The sequence below is a fragment of the Lolium perenne genome, chromosome 6, assembly GCF_019359855.2.
Source record: "Lolium perenne isolate Kyuss_39 chromosome 6, Kyuss_2.0, whole genome shotgun sequence".
In the NCBI taxonomy this organism is placed as follows: Eukaryota; Viridiplantae; Streptophyta; class Magnoliopsida; order Poales; family Poaceae; genus Lolium; species Lolium perenne.
Window position 1 is genome coordinate 176,474,451 of NC_067249.2, and position 21,362 is coordinate 176,495,812.

A 21,362-nucleotide genomic window follows, 5' to 3' on the forward strand; every position below is an offset into this window, starting at 1 on the left:
CTCGCTCGATCCGTCGATCGATGGTCTTATTTTCCGTTCGTGACCGGAAAAGGCCCAGCTGAGCTTTCTTCTCCAGCCTGAGAGCCTAAGAACCAACCCTGTATGGGCCTAGTAGTATAAACCTATATCTAGAGGCCCCCTGATTTTCTTGGGTCCAGGGCGGCCGCCCCTCCCGCCCCCCCTTGGGCAGGGCCTGAATGTACACGAGGGAGTATGCGGCCACCACACAAGCAGTAGAGAAATTGCAGCCAAAGTCTTCAGGGCAGGTTTTTATTGGCTAACAACAATAGAAGACGCAAACGAATTAGTGCGCACCTGCAATGCGTGCTAAAGATTCACGGCAAAACCACATTCTCCAGCAGCAGAGTTGATGCCAATACCATAGGCCTGGCCCTTCGCACAATGGGGGCTCGATATAGTGGGGAAACTACAATACCAGTAACCTCAGAAGATGCAACATCGGTGGTGAGCTTTATCAAAGACATAGTTTTTCGATTCGGCGTCCCCAACAACATAGTTACGGACAACGGCAGCAATTTTACCTCCAAAGAATTCAAGGCATAATGTGCATAGGTAGGCATGGCACACCCGCAAACCAATGGCCAAGTCGAAAAAGTAAACGGCATAATATGTAACAAAATCAAGAAGCGCCTGCTAACACCGTTGGAGAAAGCTCGGCATACCTGGATTGATGAGTTTCCTAGCGTGCTATGGAGCATACGGACAACACCTAACACACCAGCGCAAGAAACTCCGTTCTTTTTGGTTCATGGAGCTGAGGAGGTGCTCCCGATAGAAATAGAGCATAATTCTCCAAGAGTCGCAGAATATGATGAAGAGACCTCACGGAAGGCGCTAGAGGATGATGTTGATGCACTTGATGAAGCCAGTGATGAGGTGTTGTCGAGAGTCACCACGTACCAACAGAACCTGAAAATTACCATAGTCGACGCTTGCGACCGAGGTCCTTTCAAGTTGGCGACTTGGTTCTTCGGCTCACCCAGGATAGCCATGAAAAATTCGAGTCCCCTTGGATAGGACCATACATCGTCACCGAAGTGATTCTAGGAGGAGCATATAGATTGAAGGACAAGAAGACATGGAAGGAAGAATCAAATCCAAGAAACGTGGCGCAACTCCGACGTTTTTATGCGTAGGAGCCAAAATAGTGTCAAATATGTAAGCACATAATGTACTGAAAAAAGATCGCGAGTTTTCAGACGCACTCTTTTCCTTTCAGGGCACCGAGTGGGGCTGAAAGGTTTTTAATGAGGCGGGGTCGCGATGCTGCAATATAGTAAAAATATTGGTGATATATCTTTTTTCTCGTCAGGCTCGAGGGCTCAAACCCGAAGAATTAAACAATATATACTCGGTTCTTACAAAATATAGCTCGAAACTATTCGCCTTGGTTTAAAAACCTCACGGATAATAAACATGGACACAACCACCTAAATACTCAGGGGCTTGAAGAAAAACATACAAAAACATGCTTTGACTATACATAAGTCTCGCAATAATTTTCACAATACATATGACTCGCCATATAAAAACTTAGTACTTTGGCTCATAATCAAACAGAAGAAGAAAATGATTATCTACATAAAACTATCTATGGTCACTTTTTCGCCTTCAGCAGGAGTATCCAAAGCACCCGCATAATGATATTCATGGAAGAAAGCAGCATCTACCCTCAGAAGCTCATCAATCATATTTTTGGAAATTGGTGTCACTGCATTGTTGAGTTTGTAGATGTTTTTTATCCTCTGCTTTAACTTGGACGAGCAGACATCGACAACTCTATCCAGATCAAGTTTTGAGTGACAAATTTTCAGCCAGATCAAAGCAAACCTAGCACCAGCCATCAACTGAGCTTTCACAAAATTGTGGATCTGATGAACGCTCCTGAATTTTTTCATCAAATCAGGAAGAGTGGCAGGCCGAGGATTCCGAGGAAACATAGCTTTGTATACCATGGCTAAAGTGCTAGTGCAAAAATCAAGAAATTCCTGGACCTGACCAGCTCGCTCCTGGAACTGAGCAATTCGCCAGGTGCGATCCTCGCTGGCCCAGAAATCACTACCATTTTGCCTGGCAAGCCAAAGAAGGATCTCGACCCGCGAGTTGACGCGTTGATCTTCAGTAGCTGCATCAATAAAAGAACCTAGAACCAATCAAGAAAAGAAAGATATGACAAGGCACATGAACATTGTCGAGGCAAACAAAAAAGTGTAATGCAACATACCTGCCATACCTTGACTTGCGTCAGTCATCAGGTCAAGCATATAATTTTCACGGGCAGCAGCTCGCGAAGCCTCAGCTACCGCATTTTCCTCTAGTTCCAAAGCTTCTTGAGCCTCTCGAATAGCAGTGTTCTTGCGCTAGGAAGATTTGCGGGACTGATCCATAATAGTGATGGCTTGCTTTTTCATGGCTTGAAGTTGCTATCGAAGTTCAATCAGTTCTTGCTGAATTGAGTCAGAACACGAAGAATTGTCGACAAAAACATCGCCAGGTATCCGTTTAGAAGGGGACGCGGCAGGTGAAGCAGGAGACAGTCCAGCGGCCTCAGAATAGTTATCAAATACGAACTGGAAGAAAGAAATGTCGACATCAATCATTCAGCAAGGACAACATTTTTTCATTAATAACAGAGATATTTACATAAATCGAGGTCCCTTACAAAAGCTGACTCCTAGCGAGTCGATAAAGATAGTCGCAAGTCATAAGGATAGCGACAACTACAAAAGGGAAAAAAGAAAAGACAAAAGGATAGGTTGATCTACTTGACCTCCAGCTTGACAGTGCTAGCAGATGCAGCAGGTTTGTGCCTCAAGAAGGCGAGGATTTTCTTCGAGTGAGGCTTCGCGGCCTTCACCAAAGTCTTCCATTTTTCCTTGTTCACCCCCTTGGGGTCGCCAGCCTTCGCCTAGTCGACATCTTGGCGGCTGTCGGCAACCAGGGCATTGGTTCCCTCGACTCCAACCTTCAAGTTTTCCTGCCGATAAACCAAGGCATGATTATCTTCACCTCGGAAGCATTGCACAAGCTCAGACAAAATCTCGGGATGTGTCTGCTTAGGAAAGAACCGAGGAAATAGTCGCTTAAAGGCGGCACGAGAGTCGGAAATATTAGTCTGTGCCAGATCGCCGTGCATCTCGAGGATTGAAAGAGTGTCGAGAAGACGATCCTCAGCACCCTTGTGCAAGGTAAAATCCTCACCCATCCTTCCTGCTGGAGGGAAGCAGAAGTTCATCAATATTCATAGAAGCAAGTAAACATAACAACAAATGTAGGCAAAGGAAAACACTTACTAACGAATCGTCGGTTTTGGATCTCCAAACGATCTATGATGGCATTCTCAAGCGCGATTTGCTGAGAAACCTTGTCGCTCAAAGCACTCTCAGCATTGTAGAGCCTTTGGTGAAGATCTCCAACAACAGCAGCGTCTTGTTCAGCTTTCTCGCGAGCCTTTTCGCTTTGCTCAAGCTTAACAACTGGTGCATCAGCGCATTTCTCGGCTCGGTCGAGGGCCTCTAAAAGGAAGGTTAAAAGGCGAAAATCCATCGTCAGAATACAAAACAGGTTTGTCAAGAAAGATGGGTCACAACAAACAAAGCGGGCCTTACGTCTCAAATCTTCGGCTGCGTCGCAAAACCCAATAAATTGGGTCCCAAGTTTGATGAGATGCTCCATCATAGGCTATAAAGAGAGTGTCAGTAAACAAGTTCGGAATAGAAAAAACTCAACAAGCGATCAAAGATAGACTGGCAAAATAAAATAGTGAATCAAGAATAACAAGAAGACTTACATCATCCAAGGAAGGAGTCGAGGAACCCCCCGCAACAATCTCATGGCTCTCGCTAGCCCCAGTCCTTGCTCTCTTCGGCGAAAGGGCTCGGGAGCTGGCCATAGGAGTCGACGTTTCCACGTTTTGTTGAGGGGGAGGTGAAGATTCCTCGGTAGTGCGGCGTGCTTCAGAAAGAACCACGGTGTTCGACGTACTTGTTGGAGCCGTACCATGAACCGCGGGTTCTTCCTCTTGCTCCTCGCCATTGTTACCACAGAAAAATGAGCATGCCAAACAAAAAGGAGTTGCGCAAAAAATAACAACAAAAAATAACAACAAAGGAGCTAACGGAGCCTGCGTCATCTTAAGGGTTGAAGGTACCCTCTTCTTCGGGTGACGTTTCTTCGGCAGCTGGTTCAGTGGGCTTGGAGCTGCCGGAATCTTCGACTTCATCCCTTTTTATCTTGTTCCTTGGAGAAACGGCGAGAGGAGGAGAGTCGGAGCGGCTGGATTCAGAAGGATCCGATTCAGTTTCTTTTTCGAAGGAAGTCGTGGATTTGTGAGATCCCGCGACTTCACTCTCAGGACGAGAGGATTCTTGCGACTAGTCACTGACAACGGCTCGCTCATCCACCTCTCCACCTTCAGGGAGGGGAGGAAGAGAAGATAGAATTTGGTGGTTCTATCGGATGAAAAAGCAAAACCAAGTTAATATACAAAGGAAATAAGGAAAGCAGTCGAAAAATAGCAGAAAACTCGAAGGAAAAGCTACTTACTTCGGGAAGAGCGTGGCTGCCACTGTCTGGCTCCATGCGACAAGAGGTCAGAACCTCGTGTTTCTTGCTTAACGAGGAAAAGCGTCGAATGAGCCTCTCCAAGTCCTTCACAGAAATATCTTTGGACATGCGATCAACGTCTTTTTCGCCAGCATACATCCAAAGGGGGGTTTTGCGAGCCTGTAGAGGCTGCACCCTAATCCTAAGGAAATAAGCAGTGATTTGAACACCCGACAGTTCTTCACCGTGGGTGTTCTGGAGCTGATGGATCCGCTTCATCAGAGCATCGGTGGCTGTTTTTTCTTCGGCAGTAGCCTCATCGTCCCAGGATCGGAGCCTGAGGATTTCTGCGGCACCATAAAAAGTAGCGATATCGTACTCCTGGTCGTTGACGTACTCCTCTTGGATATATAACCACCTCCTGCGCCACCCTTGGACGGAGTCGGGGAATTTGACGTCGAAGTAGTCAACGTCGGGTCGGACGCAGATGCAAATGCCACCCACATTGTAGATGATGTTGCAGGATTTTTTGCGCCGGAGATAGAAAATGCGCTTCCACAGGCCCCAATGAGGATGGGTCCCGAGGAAGCACTCGCACAAGGTGATAAAAATCGAGATGTGGAGGATGGAGTTCATGGTCAGCTGATGTAGCTGAATCCGGTAAATAAAAAGAAATCCACGAAGGAACTCGTGGATGGGGTAGAAAGGCCGCGAATGAGGTAGTCGATGAAAGTTACCCGGTATCCAATCAGAGGGCACGGGAAGCTTTCGTCGCCAGGGAAGATCACCAATCCTTCCTCAGCAGGCCAAGCTTCTTGCGGATCTTGTGATCCTGGTTGGAGATTTTGGATCTCTCCCATCCAGAGATCTCCACTTTGACCATCGGCGCGTTGGTCCCGGGAGCGATGTGCTTGGTCAGCTTCGTGCGCGACGGCATGGAAACAAGCTTTGGTGGAGAAGGAAGGTGATGGGAAGCACGAGCGTGAAGAGCTTGGGGACAACAATGGTGGAACTGGAGAGAGGAGAGAGGTGAAGGGCGCAGCGAAGGGGGAGAATGAGGACGAAGGGGAAGATTTATAGCGAGCCACCGATCCGTCGCACCGTTGGATGAAAGGGAAATGGATCTTACGCCTTACGCGTGTCGAAAGGGGTACAATAGTATTTTCACTACGAAGTTACTGGACAGGCATTACGGCGCGCGTGCCGGAAATTGCGGAGGACGTGTGTCCCCACTTGCGCGACGTGTCAACAGCGCAGGATTTTGGACCCACGGATTAGTGAAATTAAAGAACTCGCGCCTTCCCAATACAAAGGTCGTGGCCATCGTCAGCGCTGACGTCGCCATCAAGAAAAATTTCGGGAAGGTTTCCTTATAAAAAATAGCGATAGGAAAATGTCGATTGTCCATACAAAATAGCTTCGAGAGCCTTTGATCAAATACAAGTATTTATTCAAATGCTCGGGGGCCACTCTTATCAGAAGTGTTGATTATACTTCTGATAAGAGAATCATATGGAGGATAGAAACATAGGGTTGTTCAAAGGTGACGCAAGTTGAGCCTACAACCAAGTATAAATACTCGACTGTAGCCTCGGGGGCTACTCCCATCGGGAGCGCTGGTCGCGCACCCGATAAAATAAAGAGAAGGAGAAGTTATGAATACAAAATATAGAGTGCATGAACAATGCAAGTTGAGCCTAAAACCAATTATAAATACTCGGCTGTAGCCTCGGGGGCTACTCCCATCGGAAGCGCTGGTCGTACACCCGATAAGATATACAGAGGAAAAGGGTGACAAGACAAAATATAAGGCGAATAATTATAGTCGTACATCTTCGAGTTACATATAACTCGTCATTTACTCCCATCGGGAAAACAAGATATTATCATTGAATGACTCGAGAAAATTGGCTATTCCAACAGCCGATAAAGGTACTTGACAATATATTTTCAGAGCGCGTCCGCCGCGGTAAAACCTCTGGATGTCGTAATACTTTACGAAGGTAAGTCCCCAGGATCTGTCATGTGTGGCACGGCATCGCACCCGAATGCGCTCTGCTACTATTCTCCGTGTCAATAGACGCAAAGAAAATTTCTAGCGGACGCGCTATGAAACTTATAAATATGACCGGAATTTGATTCATGTGTAAGTCCTAAAGTGGCACGAGAGCAGTAGGTCTAGGGACTTGACCTTGAAGTAGGTCTTTGCGGGTTCGCCACGAGAGCAGTTAACTAGTACCCGATCCATCAGATGAACCAGCCCCATTTACCATCATCCATGTACAAAATATGTATGTTTTGAGTAAATTGTTGTAATAACTCGAAGAATGTATGGATTGGTTATACGACAAAGATCTTAATCGACTCTGCGATTCAAGTAAAATCTCGGGGGCTACTGACATAGGCATCCCGAATAGGCCTGCCGAAGTTACTACCCAGGGTTTCCTGAAGGCCCACTATCCGAAGAATACGAAGCCCGGAAGCCCATTGAAGTGTCGATATGGAAAATAGAGATAAATTAGGAATAAAGAGATATTTAACTATACAGGACAGACTTAGAGAGTCTCCCGATGTTTGTAACTTGTACAACACGAAACCCTTGGCTCCCCCTCCTATATAAGGGGGAGTCGAGGGATAAAGAAGGGATCGATTTCATTGTCAACACAACCCTAGTTTTTAGCAGTCGAGCACCTTTTCAGCTGAAACATTTGAGATCTACTTGCCCTCTACTTCCGTGAAACCCTAGTCTACAACTCGTAGGCATTGACAAGTTAATCCCTTATCACTGACATCCCCTTAGTCGTACGTAGCAGGAGTGAAGCAGACGATTGCGACTAGATTAAATACTCGCACTTCCATCATCATCTCCTCCTTGTCATCATCGGCGTGCTCTTCTGGTGCCTTCTCTTCCCTTCCGCAGTCACAGCGGAAGTTTTATGTTTTTTTATTCAACCAGGAACGGGTCTCTTCTCCTTAATTAAATCGATGAGGCAAATATTTTAGCTTCATTTCGGAACAAACTGTGTTTATACTATTTATAATGTTCCCATCATTCCAACAAAACTAAATATGATCTCTGACAAGCACGGGGATCATCATCAACATCAGTATCGATGTTTTTTAAGTCTTTATTTAAATTTGAATTGTTTTTTAGACGGAAGATTCAAGTTGAGCCCAGTTTTAAATTAATGAAGCCATCCAACGGAAAGTCACATAGTTATTAGAATTAAGCATCTGAACTAGGTCTCGCACACCCACTGGCTGCGGCTAAGGTCCCAGGTAAGACATCTTGAGAACCCAAAAACTCACACAGGAGAAAAACAAAGCTAGCACCCAAAAAGAGGAAAAAATAGTTGCGGATAAAGCGCTCGGATCCTCTCTATCGCTATTTCCAGCTCTTCCTTGTCGTGTTTCCTAACCAAGTGTCTTCACACCTGCAAGTAAGAGAACATTTTCTACAAGCTTTCAGCTGGTTACACAGGGAATTTGTGTTCAATAGTGAACTACTTGTTCCTAACGTTCCAAAGCGTCCAGCAAAAAGCTGCCCAGCATATCCAAAGGATCCGACTAGCTCGTCCCTTCGAGCGCGAGATCAACCGGAAGAAATCTGCGAAGGACGAAGGGTTCCAGGTGGTAGAGAACAGCTCCCTCACTGCGCTCCACAAAAATTTTGTGAGGACACATTTGAAGAAAATGTGATTGGTGTCCTGAGGTTCTCCACACAGCGCACTGATGCCGTTAGTGGGGCCACGATGTTTCTTGATGTTATCGCATGATGGGAGGCACTTGAGCGATAGCTACCACAGGAAAATCCTAATCTTCAATGGGACGGATATTTTCCAGATGACATCGTAATGCTTCCTTGGATCTCCTACCGACAACTTGCGGTAGAGGTATTTCACCGAGAATTTACCCGAGCGCTCGAAAGCCCATGTGAACTCATTTGCAGAGTCGTTGAAACACGGGGTTCCAATTTCTCTAAGCAGCCCCCCCAAGCTCGACATGTCCCTCGGGTCGAGTGTGCGCCAAAACTGAAGCGTCCAAGCCATCGTCTCCCCAGCTCTAGCTACCAACCAGTCGGGGTGCATGAAGCACGAGAAAAGTGAGGGGAAACAGTCCTTCAGAGGACCATCACCCTGCCACCAGTCTGACCGAAACCGGTTAGACTTACCATTGTTCACCTTGTGTCTAGCCCCCAGGCTGAATACCAGACTTAATTTGAGGATTGCGTTCCAGAATTGAGAACCATCCCGGTGGCTATCCACCAGATAGTCTTTTTGCAAAAGCAGATCTACCCAGATACCCTTCTCCCTGGTTACTGATGTCTACGGGAGCTTCCACTAGTAGGAAAAGCCTCATCAGTGGCGCACAAAAAATGGATTCTATGGCGCATGGGAGGTGCGCCACAGAAATGTCGCCACAAAAATAAGCTTTCTGTGGCGCACCAGCCCATGCGCCACAGAGTTAACGTATCTGTGGCGCACGTGCTCTTAGGTGCGCCACAGAAAAGACTGCGCCACAGAATTGGTTTGCAGTGCGCCACAAAATTTGCTTGTATTATACACGATTTTGTGCTGCCTCCTGTACACATGCAGTTTATAGACAGCAATATACAGATATATAGGTTATATACAGCAACATTCAGATATAATATAAATATCATGTACATTGCACAGATATAACATAGACATCATCATCACATTACTTAGATCCCGATCGAGATACATATATAGTGGCAAGTGTCAAATGTTTTGCATACAACTCTTAATTCATACAAAATTCACAATTTCGAGATACAAAGTAGTCTTCATCCTACAAAGTAGTCTTCATCCGGTTCCTCCTTTGCTCCCTCATCTCTACCCACCAGGCTCGCTTGCATCGGGGTCCTTCATCCAGTTCCTACTATGATGAAAATGGAGGAAAGTGAGACCAACAAGTCCGATGCACAAGAGAAATGAAATAAATGCCTCATACATTGTTGGTCAACACAAATATTAACATTCAGGGACGGTGTAAGTGAGACCAGTCCGATGCACAAGAGATTGATATTTGTGCTATCTTACCAGGCTCACTTACGCCGCTCCCGAGTGTACGGTGACCAAACATTTTAATCATCGGCATTTTGAAAATCTCAAAGCAAATGGAATGACAAAATGGAATAAGTGCCTCATACATTGTTGGTCAACACAAATACTATGGTCAGAAACCATAGTTGCAGTATACACCGCCGTATACTTTGCAGAAGGGCCCCCTTTCCCCGGTCGGCGTTCCGTCAACGGGTGCTTGACGACACAACAACGCCGATCTGCATCTCCGGCGCAGAACCACGCCGATCCCTCGCTGTCCGGTGAACGAGTCCTTGATGCAAAGACCGTGCCGGCCTGCCCAGCATTATGCCGGGCCGTGTTGCAGCGCTTCAAGCCGTGTGTCCAGCGCCTGCTGCTGTTCGCCTTCTTGCCGGTGAACCAATAGGCTGATCGTTGGAATAAGGAAACCGATGACGGCCGGTCGCAAGATTAAATTGCGATCGGCCGTCATCGGCTCCTTATTCCAACGATTAGTCTATTCGTTCACCGGGCAAAAGGCGAAGAGTGCGAGGCGCGTGATCGACACGGCACGAGCGCGACAACGAGGGTCGGCATGATGCTAGGGAGGCTGGCACCGTCTTGGCATTAAGGACTCGTTCACGTCTTGAACCGACGAGAGAAGAAAAGTGGTGCTGCGCCGGAGAGGCATGTCGGCGTTGTTGTCTCGTCAAGGACTCGTTCACGGAACGGCGGCCAGGGAAAGGGGGCTCGTCTACAAAGTATATTGCGGCGTATAGGTGACCAAACATTCTAATCATCGGCACTAAAATGGAAGAAAGAGCCAAGTGGTATCTCAACTAGATATCATATGCCTCATACTTTGTTGGTCGAAACAAATATTAACATCCAGGGATGGAGTAAGTGAGGCCAGGTAGGATGCACAAGTTGATATTTGTGCCATCACACCAAGCCTCACTTGCTCCACCCCCGAGTGTACGAGTGATCGACCAACCATCTAATCATCGGCAAGTACAAAAACACCAACAAACCAGCAACCATGGTGACATAAGTCAAGATGCTCAAACACACATAGCATGCATGGAGCGGATGCTCCAAAGGGATTATTCATCACTTGGTATATAGACCAAGTGATGCGGCAAAAGAGAGGCCAATCAAGAACCGGTAAATCCAGTAAGTGATAGATATGCCTAAACAAGCAACAACACATAGCATATCCCAGCTAACCAGATGAGACAAGTCTTGGTAGCCAACTGAATCACCTAGCACCACCTAGCCTTTTAAAACCATCAGAAACAGTCCTTTTTCTTCAAAGGATACCACAATGGCATTCATTTACATGATCCCCTACTGTGGATATCTCTATTTTCATCAAAGCCAACAAGAAATAGAAATTTATCATTACTCAGTTGAGTTCAAAACAAAGCTGGGGTACCATAAGGGATTATTCATCACTTGGTAGCAACCAAGTGATCTTTGGCAAGAGAGAGGCCAAGCACAGGCTAGTCAATCCGGTAGAGATGGATATGCATAAGTAAGCAAGAACACATAGCCTATCCAAGTTAACCGAGATAAAACCAACCTTGACAGCCAACTTAATAACCTAGCATCACCTAGTCTTTTAAACCATCGTAAACTTCCCATTTTCTTCAAAGGATACCACAGTGGCATTCATTTACATGATCCCCTACTGTGGATATCTCTATTTTAGTATACATTCATTTACAGTTTTTGCCTCAGCCTTTGCATCATTGGCTGAGCCAAGACATCAAGCATCTGGCCAGGGAGCATTCTTAGGCCAACCAAGAGCAACTACAAATATGTATGTATACAAGCCCACCAGTAGCATAGTAGCATACCATAAGCTCACAAGAATCCATCAAGTAAATATGTACAGAGACATAGCAACAGCCATGTCAAACACAAGCACATAGGGTGGAATAACAATGTTTGGTCATCATTTAATCATAGACCAAGTGAAGCCTGGTACAAATGGCAAGGACCAGGAATTTGACCAACTCAAGTCACCATGGTTATGCCAACCAATTGAATAGTAGCATCTTCCAAATGGAACTAGGAAGGAAACCATCCCAGATGATTTACCAAGCCAGCAGTTCATGACTGCAAAGGCCAATTCAACCACCAAACCATCCAAACCACCAAGCCTACACACTTATCATTACCCAACAGGATTCAAAATGAAGCTAGGGTCCCCAACAATAGTTGGCATCCATCTAGCTTAAGTAAATACAGTAATAGAATCATTACTGCAAAGTAGTTCATCTCAATTATCTACATTAACAAGATAAAGTTTCACAGATAAATGAATTAGTCAACTGCTAGGCAACAGGGATGCTTGGCAAGCATCATGCATCCATTCATATGCTTTTCAAAGCATAAGCAACCACCAGTACATGGTGAGAAGCTATACAAATCAAGCAACAACACAGTATATCAAGCAACATGCATAGATAGAGAAAGCAGTAAGTAATTATCAACCAATTGGTGATCAAATGATCACCAGAGCTTGCAAACACAAGCCATAGGGGCAGCGGAGGAGGAATTAAGAGGGAGAGGAGGGGAGGGGAGAGAGAGCACCGATGACAGGGGTGGAGGACGAGCTTGAAGATGACGGCAGGGGTGGAGGAGGAGGAGGAGGCGGCGGCTCCTCCACCTTGCCGCGACGGCGGCCCCTCCTTGCCGTAGGGGCAGCTTGTGCTGCAGGTGGCGGGGTGGGAGGACCGCGGCGGCATGCGCCCCTCGCAGAGGAAGGCGGCGACGACGGCGGCGGCGACGACCATGGAGGATCCAGGCGACCACGGAGGAAGGCGGCGGCGGCGGATCCAGGCGACCACGGAGGAGAGGGAGAGGGAGAGGGAGGAATCCTCCCGGGCGACCACGTAGGACGGCGGCGGGGGATCCTGGCGACCACGGTGGAGTGGGGGGTGGGGAGTGGGTTGGGGCTCGGGTGGGGAGAGGTGAACAGGCGGGGGAGGGCACGGGCGAGATGATATAAGTCCCTTAATTCTGTGGCGCACCGGAGAAGGTGCGCCACAGAATCAACTACTTCTGTGGCGCACCGAAGCCAGTGCGCCACAGAAAGAGTCATTTCTGTGGCGCAGCACGACATGTGCGCCACAGAAATACCTACAGTAATAATTGGTGGTGGCAGGATGTGGGCCCCACATAGTTTCTGTGGCGCACTAACCAAGCGTGCGCCACAAAATTAAGCTATTTCTGTGGCGCACCCAGAATGGTGCGCCATAAAATAATATTCTGTGGCGCATTTTTAGTGGTGCGCCACAGAAATAAGCTCCGCCTATAAGGGTTTTCCTACTAGTGTTCTATTCTTGTAGACAGTGTTGGGCCTCCAAGAGCAGAGGTTTGTAGAACAGCAGCAAGTTTCCCTTAAGTGGATCACCCAAGGTTTATCGATCTCAGGGAGGAAGAGGTCAAAGATATCCCTCTCATGCAACCCTGCAACCACAAAGCAAGAAGTCTCTTGTGTCCCCAACACACCTAATAGGTGCACTAGTTCGGCGAAGAGATAGTGAAATACAGGTGGTATGAATAAGTATGAGCAGTAGCAACGGCACCAGAAAAGTGCTTTGTTATCCAGGACTGGCGTGTGGTTGATGGTGGTAATATTGCAGGCAGTACAAATGCGAGAACAGTAAACAAGCAGCGATAGCGGTATTGGAAACAAGGCCTAGGGATCATACTTTCACTAGTGGACACTCTCAACATTGATCACATAACAGAATAAATAGATAGATGCTAGACTCTACACTCTCTTGTTGGATGATGAACACCACTAATTGCGTAGGATTACACGAACCCTCAATGCCGGAGTTAACAAGCTCCACAATATTCAATGTTCATATTTAAATAACCTTAGAGTGCAAGATAGATCAACATAACCAAATAGATCACATCAATACCATCATAGTAATAGTTAACTTCATAATCTACAAGAGATCACAATCATAAACTACGCCAAGTACTACATGATGCACACACTGTCCACATTACATCATGCAGGAGGAATAGAGTACTTTAATAACATCACTAGAGTAGCACATAGATGAATAGTGATACAAAACTCATATGAATCTCAATCTTGTAAGGCAGCTCATGAGATCATTGTATTGAAGCACATAGGAGAGAGATTAACCACATAGCTACCGGTACAGCCCCGAGCCTCGATGGAGAACTACTCCCTCCTCATGGGAGACATCAGCGGTGATGAAGATGGCGGTGGAGATGGCAGCGGTGTCGATGGAGAAGCCTTCCGGGGGCACTTCCCCGTCCCGGCGGCGTGCCGGAACAGAGACTCCTGTCCCCCAGATCTTGGCTTCGCGATGGCGGCGGCTCTGGAAGGTTTCTCGTACCGTGGCTTTTCCGTATCGAAGATTTAGGTCAGGGACCTTTATATAGGCGAAGAGGCGGAGTCGGAGGGGCGACGAGGCGATGACACAATAGGGGGGCGCGGCCCAGGCCCTGGCCGCGCCACCCTGTCATCTGGGGCCCCTGTGGCCCCCCTCTGGCGGCTCTCGGGTGTTCTGGATGCTTCCGGGGATTCTAAGATGCTGGGCGTTGATTTCGTCCAATTCCGAGAATATTTCCTTACTAGGATTTCTGAAACCAAAAATAGCAGATTACAGGAACTGGCCCTTCGGCATCTTGTTAATAGGTTAGTTCCGGAAAACGCATAAATATGACATAAAGTATGCATAAAACATGTAGATATCATCAATAATGTGGCATGGAACATAAGAAATTATCGATACGTCGGAGACGTATCAGCATCCCCAAGCTTAGTTTCTGCTCGTCCCGAGCAGGTAAACGATAACAAAGATAATTTCTGGAGTGACATGCCATCATAAACTTGATCATACTATTGTAAGCATATGTAATGAATGCAGCGATCAAAACAACGTAAATGACATGAGTAAACAAATGAATCATATAGCAAAGACTTTTCATGAATAGTACTTCAAAACAAGCATCAATAAGTCTTGCATAAGAGTTAACTCATAAAGCAATAATTCAAAGTAAAGGTATTGAAGCAACATAAAGGAAGATGAAGTTTCAGCGGTTGCTTTCAACTTGTAACATGTATATCTCATGGATATTGTCAACATAGAGTAATATGACAAGTGCAATATGCAAGTATGTAGGAATCAATGCACAGTTCACACAAGTGTTTGCTTCTTGAGGTGGAGAGAAATAGGTGAACTGACTCAACAATAAAAGTAAAAGAAAGGCCCTTCACAGAGGGAAGCATTGATTGCTATATATGTGCTAGAGCTTTGATTTTGAAAACATAAAGAGAGCATAAAAGTAAATTTTGAGAGGTGTTTGTTGTTGTCAACGAATGGTAGCGGGTACTCTAACCCCCTTGCCAGACAAACCTTCAAAGAGCGGCTCCCATTTTATTTTTATTTTTGTGTGGCACTCCTTCCAACCTTTCTTTCACAAACCATGGCCAACCGAATCCTCGGGTGCCTACCAACAATCTCATACCATGAAGGAGTGCCTTTTTATTTTAGTTTTATTATGATGACACTCCTCCCCACCTTTGCTTTCTCAAGCCATGGCTAACCGAATCCTTCGGGTGCCGTCCAACAATCACATACCATGGAGGAGTGTCTATTTTTATTAATTAATTTGGGACTGGGAATCCCATTGCCAGCTCTTTTTGCAAAATTATTGGATAAGCGGATGAAGCCACTGGTCCATTGGTGAAAGTTGCCCAACAAGATTGAAAGATAAACACCACATACTTCCTCATGAGCTATAAAACATTGACACAAATCATAGGTGACAAATTTTGAATTGTTTAAAGGTAGCACTCAAGCAATTTACTTTGGAATGGTGGAGAAATACCATGTAGTAGGTAGGTATGGTGGACACAAATGGCATAGTGGTTGGCTCAAGTATTTGGATGCATGAGAAGTATTCCCTCTCGATACAAGGTTTAGGCTAGCAAGGTTTATTTGAAACAAACACAAGGATGAACCGGTGCAGCAAAACTCACATAAAAGACATATTGTAAACATTATAAGACTCTACACCGTCTTCCTTGTTGTTCAAACTCAATACTAGAAATTATCTAGACCTTAGAGAGACCAAATATGCAAACCAAATTTTAGCATCCTCTATGTATTTCTTCATTAATAGGTACAAGGTACATGATGCAAGAGCTTAAACATGAGCACAACAATTGCCAAGTATCACATTATCCAAGACATTTTAGCAAATTACTACATGTATCATTTTCCAATTCCAACCATATAACAATTAACGAAGCAGTTTCATCCTTCGCCATGAACATTAAAAGCTAAGAACACGTGTGTTCATACGAACCAGCGGAGCGTGTCTCTCTCCCACACAAGCATTTATTCAAACAAAAACAAAAACAAGAAACATACAGACGCTTCAAGTAAAGTACATAAGATGTGACCGAATAAAAATATAGTTTCAAGAGAAGGAACCTGATAATTTGTCGATGAAGAAGGGGATGCCTTGGGCATCCCCAAGCTTAGATGCTTGAGTCTTCTTGAAATATGCAGGGATGAACCACCGGGGCATCCCCAAGCTTAGACTTTTCACTCTTCTTGATCGTAGTATATCATTCTCCTCTCTTGACCCTTGAAAACTTCCTCCACACCAAACTCGAATCAAACTCATTAGAGGGTTAGTGCATTATCAAAAACTCACATGTTCAGAGGTGACACAATCATTCTTAACACTTCTGGACATTGCTTAAAGCTACTGGAATTCAATGGAACAAAGAAATCCATCCCACATAGCAAAAGAAGCAATGCGAAATAAAAGGCAGAATCTGTCAAAACAGAACAGTACGTAAAGACGAATTTTATTGAGGCACCAGACTTACTCAAATGAAAATACTCAAATTGAATGAAAGTTGCGTACATATCTGAGGATCACTCACGTAAATTGGCATAATTTTCTGAGTTACCTACAGAGAATTTTGCCCAGATTCCTGACAGCAAAGAAATCTGTTTCTGCGCAGTAATCCAAATCTAGTATCAACCTTGCTATCAAAGACTTTACTTGGCACAACAAAACACAAAAATAAGATAAGGAGAGGTTGCTACAGTAGTAAACAACTTCCGAGACACAGATATAAAGCAAAGTACTGTAGCAAAATAACACATGGGTTATCTCCCAAGGAGTTCTTTCTTTATAGCCATTAAGATGGGCTCAGCAATTTTAATGATGCACTCCCAAGAAATAGTAGTTGAAGCAAAAGAGAGCATCAAGAAGCAAATTCAAAACACATTTAAGTCTAACATGCTTCCTATGAAAAGGAATCTTGTAAATAAACAAGTTCAAGAAAAGCAAAGTAACAAGCATAGGAAGATAAAACAAGTGTAGCTTCAAAAATTTCAGCACATAGAGAGGTGTTTTAGTAACATGAAAATTTCTACAACCATATTTTCCTCTCTCATAATAACTTCAGTAGTATCATGAGCAAACTCAACAATATAACTATCACATTAAACATTCTTATCATGAGTCTCATGCATAAAATTATTACTCTCCACATAAGCATAATCAATTTTATTAGTTATAGTGGGAGAAAATTCAACAAAGTAGCTATCATTATTATTATCATCATCAAATATAGGAGGCATATTGTAATCATAATCAAATTTATCCTCCATAACAGGCGGCAACAAAAGACTACTATCATTATAATCATCATAAATAGGAGGTAAAGTATCATCAAAGTAAATTTTCTCCTGAATGCTTGGGGGACTAAAAAGATCATGCTCATCAAAACCAGCTTCCCCAAGCTTAGAATTTTCCATAGCATTAGCAACAATAGTGTTCAAAGCATTCATATTAATAACATTCCCATTAGCATGCATATAAAGTTCCATGGGTTTTTAATTCTCTCTTCAAACACATCATGTCCTAATTCAAGATAAAGTTCATAAAGATCTCTCATATTTTTGTTGTTTTCCATTATGCCTAACTAGTGTAAACAAGAAACAAAAAGATGCAATTGCAGGATCTAATGGAAATAGCTTCGAGCACAAACACAATGGCGAAAAAATCTGTTACACTGGAACCGGAGTATGAGTGCCTTTTACCTTTCCTCCCCGGCAACGGCGCCAGAAAAGTGCTTGATGTCTACGGGAGCTTCTATTCTTGTAGACAGTGTTGGGCCTCCAAGAGCAGAGGTTTGTAGAACAGCAGCAAGTTTCCCTTAAGTGGATCACCCAAGGTTTATCGATCTCAGGGAGGAAGAGGTCAAAGATATCCCTCTCATGCAACCCTGCAACCACAAAGCAAGAAGTCTCTTGTGTCCCCAACACACCTAATAGGTGCACTAGTTCGGCGAAGAGATAGTGAAATACAGGTTGTATGAATAAGTATGAGCAGTAGCAACGGCACCAGAAAAGTGCTTTGCTATCCAGGACTGGCGTGTGGTTGATGGTGGTAATATTGCAGGCAGTACAAATGCAGTAGAACAGTAAACAAGCAGCGATAGCGGTATTGGAAACAAGGCCTAGGGATCATACTTTCACTAGTGGACACTCTCAACATTGATCACATAACAGAATAAATAGATAGATGCTAGACTCTACACTCTCTTGTTGGATGATGAACACCACTAATTGCGTAGGATTACACGAACCCTCAATGCCGGAGTTAACAAGCTCCACAATATTCAATGTTCATATTTAAATAACCTTAGAGTGCAAGATAGATCAACATAACCAAATAGATCACATCAATACCATCATAGTAATAGTTAACTTCATAATCTACAAGAGATCACAATCATAAACTACGCCAAGTACTACATGATGCACACACTGTCCACATTACATCATGCAGGAGGAATAGAGTACTTTAATAACATCACTAGAGTAGCACATAGATGAATAGTGATACAAAACTCATATGAATCTCAATCTTGTAAGGCAGCTCATGAGATCATTGTATTGAAGCACATAGGAGAGAGATTAACCACATAGCTACCGGTACAGCCCCGAGCCTCGATGGAGAACTACTCCCTCCTCATGGGAGACATCAGCGGTGATGAAGATGGCGGTGGAGATGGCAGCGGTGTCGATGGAGAAGCCTTCCGGGGGCACTTCCCTGTCCCGGCGGCGTGCCGGAACAGAGACTCCTGTCCCCCAGATCTTGGCTTCGCGATGGCGGCGGCTCTGGAAGGTTTCTCGTACCGTGGCTTTTCCGTATCGAAGATTTAGGTCAGGGACCTTTATATAGGCGAAGAGGCGGAGTCGGAGGGGCGACGAGGCGATGACACAATAGGGGGGCGCGGCCCAGGCCCTGGCCGCGCCACCCTGTCATCTGGGGCCCCCTGTGGCCCCCTCCGCGGCTCTCGGGTGTTCTGGATGCTTCCGGGGATTCTAAGATGCTGGGCGTTGATTTCGTCCAATTCCGAGAATATTTCCTTACTAGGATTTCTGAAACCAAAAACAGCAGAAAACAGCAACTGGCCCTTCGGCATCTTGTTAATAGGTTAGTTCCGGAAAAAGCATAAATATGACATAAAGTATGCATAAAACATGTAGATATCATCAATAATGTGGCATGGAACATAAGAAATTATCGATACGTCGGAGACGTATCAGTTACCAAGTGCCATATCCGCTTTACCATGAGACAAATATTCATGATCCTGGTATCTGTGATCCTCAGACCTCCCAGGTCCTTGGTCCTGCAGACCGTAGCCAAGATGACCCGGTGGTAATTGAGCTTTGGACCGTTCGCCTCCCAGAAGAATCTCACACGATACTTGTCAATAATCTCGTGGAAACCTTCCCCAAGGAGGTACAGTCCCATGGCGTGCATGGACATGTTGGACATACACACATTCGTGAGGGTGAGATAGGCCGCCAAAGACATGAATTTCCCCATCCATGGGTCCGCATGCTTAGCCACTCTCGTGGTCACTGGCGTCCAGTCGATTGCGACGAGTGCTCGGTCACTGACCGGAAGGCCCAGGTAGGTGAACGGGAAGTGTCCCTCCTCGTAGTTGAGCATATATGTGATACGCTTTTGTACCAGCGGGTCAGTTCCCATAACCATAACCTCACTCTTGTGAAAATTAATACGAAAACCTGACATGATCTCAAAACAAAGTAGGATGAACTTCAAATTAGTCATTTGAGGTATCTCCGGCTGTATCATGATAATTGTGTCATCTGCATATTGCAGGTGTGAGATCCCTCCTAGCATGAGGTGGGTCACCGCCTCGATGATGTGTCCCACCTCTTTGGCCCTATCCAGGACCGTTGCCAAAGCCTCGATGAAAAATTCGAAGAGGAGAGAAGACAGGGGGTCACCCTGACGAACTATTCTCCTGTTTCTAAAGAAGTTCCCTACTTCTCCATTTATAGTAATCGCGGTCTAGGCCCCAGAGACCAAGCCGAGCGCCCGGTGAACCCAACCTGGGTCAAAACCTTTTGTGAGTAAGACATCTCAGAGAAAACCCCACTTAACCCGGTCATACGCTTTTTCAAAATCCAACTTTAGGAAAACTCCCCGAAGTTTCATGTATTTGGTTTCGTGCACGATTTCCTGAAGAGACGGGACTACCTCAGGATATGTCTAGCTTTGATGAAAGTCGATTGCGTGCAACTAATCGTCCTATGAGCTATGGGGGAAAGCTACATAGCATAAGCCTCCGCCATGAATTTAAAAAACACATTAATAAGAAAAATGGGCCTAAATTTGTGGATATCTGATACGTCTCCGACGTATCGATAATTTCTTATGTTCCATGCCACATTATTGATGATATCTACATGTTTTATGCACACTTTATGTCATATTTATGCGTTTTCTGGAACTAACCTATTGACGAGATGCCGAAAGGCCAGTTGCTGTTTTCTGCTGTTTTTGGTTTCAGAAATCCTAGTAAGGAAATATTTTCGGAATCGGACGAAATCAACACCGGAGATCTTATAATTCCAGGAAGCTTCCAGAGCACCGGAGAAAAGTCAGAGGGGAGCCAGGGGCCCCACCCCACAGGGCGGCGCAGCCCAGGGGGGGGGGCGCGCCCCCCTATCATCTGGGCACCCCGTGGCCCCTCCGACTCCGCCTCTCAGCCTATTTAATCGTCCCTGACCTAAAAACCTCGACCAGTTCGATGAAACCAGAGAAAACCATCCAGAGCCGCCGCCATCGCGAAACTCCAATTCAGGGGACAGAAGTCTCTGTTCCGGCACCCTACCGGGACGGGGAATTGCCCCCGGAGCCATCTCCACCGCCGTCTCCACCGCCATCTTCACCGCCATCGCTGTCTCCATGATGAGGAGGGAGTAATTCACCCCCGGGGCTGAGGGCTCCGCTGTAGCTATGTGGTTCATCTCTCTCTTTGTGATCTAGTTGAATATCATCTATGTGCTACTCTAGTGATGTTATTAAAGTAGACTATTCCTCCTGCACGGTGTAATGTTGGCAGTGTGTGCATCGTGTAGTACTTGGCGTATGCTATGATTGTGATCTCTTGTAGATTATGAAGTTAACTATTACTATGATGGTATTGATGCGATCTATTCCTCCTTTCATAGTGTGATGGTAGAAGTGTGCATGCTATGTTAGTACTTGGTTTGGTTGTGTTGATCTATCTTGCACTCTAAGGTTATTTAAATATGAACATTGAATATTGTGGAGCTTGTTAACTCCGGCATTGAGGGTTCGTGTAATCCTACACAATGGTGTTCATCATCCAACAAG

The 21,362-nt window shown here is 45.3% G+C and overlaps 1 protein-coding gene across 1 annotated transcript; it reads right to left on the bottom strand.

Annotated features, from left to right (window-relative positions):
• Nucleotides 1–8,363: 8,363 nt before the first annotated feature.
• LOC139832567 (uncharacterized) lies at nucleotides 8,364–19,709 on the bottom strand. The gene is made up of 2 exons (XM_071822352.1): nucleotides 19,257–19,709; nucleotides 8,364–8,702 (listed from the first exon to the last, which is right to left on the bottom strand). The coding sequence occupies exons 1-2, from the start codon at nucleotides 19,707–19,709 to the stop codon at nucleotides 8,364–8,366; spliced, it is 792 nt and encodes a 263-aa protein (XP_071678453.1).
• Between the last annotated feature and the right edge of the window lie 1,653 nt (nucleotides 19,710–21,362).